General features: G+C 24.8%; 1 protein-coding gene across 2 annotated transcripts in view; it reads left to right on the forward strand.

The window, feature by feature from the left end:
• The window catches only part of LOC126896388 (uncharacterized), an 8,475-nt gene extending 7,390 nt beyond the window's left edge, over positions 1-1,085 (forward strand). For both annotated transcript variants that reach the window (XM_050669131.1, XM_050669129.1), the window contains exon 7: positions 611-1,085. In XM_050669131.1, the coding sequence (XP_050525088.1) occupies positions 611-1,047 (437 nt within the window). In that variant the 3' untranslated portion in view covers positions 1,048-1,085. The remainder of the gene's footprint in view (positions 1-610) is intronic.
• Positions 1,086-5,346: the final 4,261 nt, after the last annotated feature.

Here is a 5,346-nt window from a genome sequence, read left to right on the forward strand (position 1 = left end):
TTGTGTCTTGCACTTCGTCTGCACCTCGTACTTCATTGTCCTCTCCTATACCCCAAGTATTTGTGTCTTGCACTTCGTCTGCACCTCATACTTTGGGCTCCTTCTGCGTACACCTGGTATTTGTGTCTTGCACTTCGTCTGCACCTCATACCTAGGTGTTACTCTTATTCTCCCTTCCTATAACAACAGCCTTTCGACACCCACAGCTAACCCGGAGTGTCAGCCGAGCACGGTGACTGCTGTACGACAACACGCACGTGAATACCTAGACAGCAGGCACCACCCCCTCATATTCGTCTTCGTACACACAGTTACACATTCACACTTTCGCTACACCATTCTCTTTCCTGTGTTACGACACATATCATAAAAATAAATTGTAAAATTTGAATCATTTCTTATATAAATATATATAAATTTTCATAAATAAAATATTAAAAGAAAGGTAAGCCTTTATACATCTAGCTCTTAATTTTTTTAATTTTTATTATTTTAAGTAGACTCGAATCTTAAATATCAATTAGTAATTTATCGATTTTTTAATTTATATTTTTAAAGTTAAACTAATAGTTAAATAAGTTATTGTAATAATATCAATGATTTTTTTTAGTTGGTGAACGAAAGGATTTATATGACTTGCAGACAAAAAATCTTTATATTAGAGCAATTAATAATCAAGTCATTGAACTACAACGCCATGTATCTCAAGGAATTCTTAAGGTGTTATATGTGGAAATTTTTATAATTTATGCTTACCTGATTCCAGGCCAATGTATAGATGACAAACTGTTAACAGAATTTAAGTATATTAAAAATAATCCTAAATTAAATTGCGCAAAATTATACAAATATATAAAAAAATTTAACCACAATAAGAATGATAGTTTTCAAAAAGAACAAAAAATGCGGGAAAAATACTGGAAATTTGAACTGGAAGATGTCGAAAAGAATATGTTAATTAGATATTATTTGAGAAATAAATTAGATGTAAATAAAACATTATCTTTGCGGGATAAATATTCAAAAACATTGAGAGATGAATATTGAATTTATTTAAATAATAAAGGATTTATTTAAACAAATTATCAATTAGTTTATTAAATGGATTACCAAAGGAGTTTTAAATTATATTTAATTGATTTGATAAAAAAAATTATCTTTTAGCTTCGATGCGAAGCTAAGCAGGTATTAATNATCAAGTCATTGAACTACAACGCCATGTATCTCAAGGAATTCTTAAGGTGTTATATGTGGAAATTTTTATAATTTATGCTTACCTGATTCCAGGCCAATGTATAGATGACAAACTGTTAACAGAATTTAAGTATATTAAAAATAATCCTAAATTAAATTGCGCAAAATTATACAAATATATAAAAAAATTTAACCACAATAAGAATGATAGTTTTCAAAAAGAACAAAAAATGCGGGAAAAATACTGGAAATTTGAACTGGAAGATGTCGAAAAGAATATGTTAATTAGATATTATTTGAGAAATAAATTAGATGTAAATAAAACATTATCTTTGCGGGATAAATATTCAAAAACATTGAGAGATGAATATTGAATTTATTTAAATAATAAAGGATTTATTTAAACAAATTATCAATTAGTTTATTAAATGGATTACCAAAGGAGTTTTAAATTATATTTAATTGATTTGATAAAAAAAATTATCTTTTAGCTTCGATGCGAAGCTGAGCAGGTATTAATTTTACTATGATGTGTTTTTTTTTTATCGTATCTAGTTGGAGACATTACCCTTAAAAATTGAAAAAAATTCCTTCGTCCCCTGAAAATGGGGGAAATATCCAAAAAAATTACAAATTTAAAAATAGGTAAATTTTGTCATTTTTTTTACTTTTTTTTCTTAAAACTTCCATAACTTTTTCAAAAATAAACAAATCAACATAAAATTTTTTTATACTAAAACCTTAGATATTTCCCTTTCGTTTGATATCATTTTTTGAAAATCTATCACTTAACCTGCTCATTGGGGGGATTTAAAATAGCAACTTTTTTACAAAAATTAACTTTTTCAACTTAATTTTTGAAAATGTTCCGGAAATACTGCGTCCTTTAAACATATATCAAATTAAAGCTTATTTTATGTACTATAAAATGAAAAAAAAAAATTTGTCCCGACGACCTATCTTCTTTTAATTGAATGACTACCGTATTCAAAAATATGCTATTTTAACAAATTTTTTTTTTTTAAATTAAACACTATCTACAGATTTGCATCGAAGCGTTTCTNTCTAAATGAAACACTATCTACAGATTTGCATCGAAGCGTTTCTTATGATAGTGATTTTCATCACTGTCAGATATCATCTATACTTGTCCCATCTATACCTCGTCCACACTTTGCCTCGACCCTACTGTGCTACCGTTTTTTTTAAGATACTATTATTATAAAAAAAATTTCTGGTAATGATCAACTAGTTTATTAGATGAATTACCATATTCATTTTAAATTATATTTAATAGGTTTAATATAAATTAATATCTGTAATAATTTATGGATAGCTAAATTTTAATAAGTTTTTTTATAACTTTATTTTAACTAAAATATGGTATCACACAAATTATTTTTATTTATTTTGATCTACTACATATCACGCAATATTTAAAAAAATATAGAGTAAATTTTTGTAGTATGTCGCAATATGACCAATGCTTTGCATTACGCATCTTACATTTATCAATGAAAAATTTAATTTGTATTTTGTATTACTTATATAGAAACAAAAAACAACCAGCACAGTGGTGACGTGGCATAGTTGGATTAAGTATAATGATATCTGACAGTGATTAAAAACACTATCATAAAAAACGCTTCGATGCAAATCTTTAGATAGTGTTTAATTTTAAAAAATTGGTGGATTATTCCAAAAGATACATGATCTGCTATTTTCTTATTAATATTCTAAATGAAAAAGGGATTATTAAAAAATATTATTTCTCATAAAAAAATAATTTTTTAACACAATTATTGTTTTATAACACTTTTCAATAAGTTATAGCATTATAAAGTTAAAAATGTAAAAATAAAATCAAGAATTTTCATACGAAAATAGCATTTGGTAGACATTTTCACCGTGAAGTCCGAAATTTTTTTTTTCCATAATAAAGTATATTACCTCTCCTATTAGGGCATATGGTTCTGGGGTTATGAATAAAAAAAAGAGATTACAATAAGGTAGATAGTTGTACTCTTACAGATAAAAATAGGTGGATGGGGAATTATATGTAAGAGAGATTTTTACTATGCAACCTAATTGAAGTATAACTGAAACGTAAATTTTCACCTTGGGTATTTTGACCTCTACTGCTTAGGTATGGTCTAACACATATTATGTCAAAATATTATGGGTACAATTGTCATGGAGTTATTATGAATAACAAAACTATTTTGAACAATGCTGATCAAAATTCTGCATCATTGTTTTTCCTATACACTCGCGTATTATAAGAGTCCTAGGCTGTCCGTAATTTCCTGGATATGTTAGGTCTTACGAGCTTATATGCATTTCTCATATAAGAGATTTATCAATGACATGTAATTTTTGAATTAACACACATTGTGACTGAATTATTAATATAAGGACAATGTTAATATAATTATAAAAAAGAAAACATAAATTAAATTATGGATAAATATTAATATACTTGGCAGTGATTTAAATCAATGCAATAAATTTATATTTGTAATCATACAGATATAAAATTTGTTCATTTATTTTTATTGAATTATTTTTAACTTTGATATGAAAAAAAAAATAATAACATTCATGTAACTATAGTTTATTATTATAATTTAAAGTTTATTTAAAATACTTCTGTATTGAAAGCTAATAAAAAAAAAAAAAAGTTTATTTAAATGTTACAAAGTTAAAACGTTATAATTTTAATGATAAATCAATGAATCATCTATGTTAATTTAATAAAGAAAATGGTATTAGATGACATTATTTTTTATAATTCATTATTTATAATGATTTCTGTTTTAATTATCAAAGCTAAATTTATGTCAGAACTGTTGAACACATTGAATAATAAATTACAAAACTTAAACGAATAAATTCGTTTACTTCCACGTAAAAATTGAGTTTTTATAGATTCTATGAAATTTTATGTTAATGGATTACGATAATTTTTATTAATTAACTCTCTTTGGTAATTATCATACTCTTCGCCAAAAACGTTCGATTCGATTAAAAAAGATTCTCAACAAAAATTTCAATAGTTTTACCACTTTCTTCAACATCCTTCAAATCAAGATCTATACTTAACCTACAACCTTATCATCTCAAAATTTCCTTTAGCGTTTCAATTTTTTCATCACTTGAAAAACACAAAAGAGTACCTTTATAAAATTAAAAAAAAAATCAATAGTAATAATACAATATTATAAATAAAATATAATATTAGTAACACTGCAAATGATGCGTAAATAATTTCATATCTAAAAATATTATCGAATAAAAAAATGAAACATATAAATTAAAATTGAAAAAACAAAGCATTTAAAATTATTCTATGCTTTAAATATTATATACAATGCGTACCTACATAAGCAGATATTATAAATTAAATATTGATGTATGTTATTTTTAAAAAAACTAATTAAAATTACAGAACATATCTTGAAAATTTATTTCTTTAATCTAAAGTTAAATATAAACATTCATTTAGTGAATACTTGGCAAAACATATTACACATCAAAAATATATTGTCAATTAAAATTTTTTTTTGATATAACTTTAATAACAACATAAATGCAAAGAAATAAATATAAATGAAATAAATGCAACATAAATGAAATGAATAATTATTTTTTAATGATTAAATATATTATAACACATCAGGTTTTTGTCTTTTAACATATTCAATTTATCGGGGTAAATATTTTTTACTTGAACAATAATTTAGTCTCAGTCCTTATGATACCATTAAAAATTTTAATCTAACACAATTAAAATATTTGATTAAAAATTGATATAAAATTCAATGATTTTGTCGATTGCTTTATTAACAACGTATTCTGTGTATCTCAATTATCTGTCTTGGGTGTGATTGTTAATCAAATGGTTAATTAAATAAGATTTTAAAACTAATGTACGTTTACTAACTAAAGAAGGTTATCAACTATCGATAAATTTTTATTCAGATAGTACTGTTGGGAACTTTTCTTTGGAGTATTCCTAAATGTCTCACCACATTTATGATATTGATAATATAGGTGAAGAAATCTGTTTCTAAGATAGTAAGTATTACCACGGACTATGTAAAAGATGCATCAATAGTTAGGGAGAAATTTTGAATTAACGACGTTTTTATT

The sequence above is a fragment of the Daktulosphaira vitifoliae genome, unplaced genomic scaffold, assembly GCF_025091365.1.
Source record: "Daktulosphaira vitifoliae isolate Bord-2020 unplaced genomic scaffold, ASM2509136v1 Scaffold_1, whole genome shotgun sequence".
NCBI lineage: Eukaryota > Metazoa > Arthropoda > Insecta > Hemiptera > Phylloxeridae > Daktulosphaira > Daktulosphaira vitifoliae.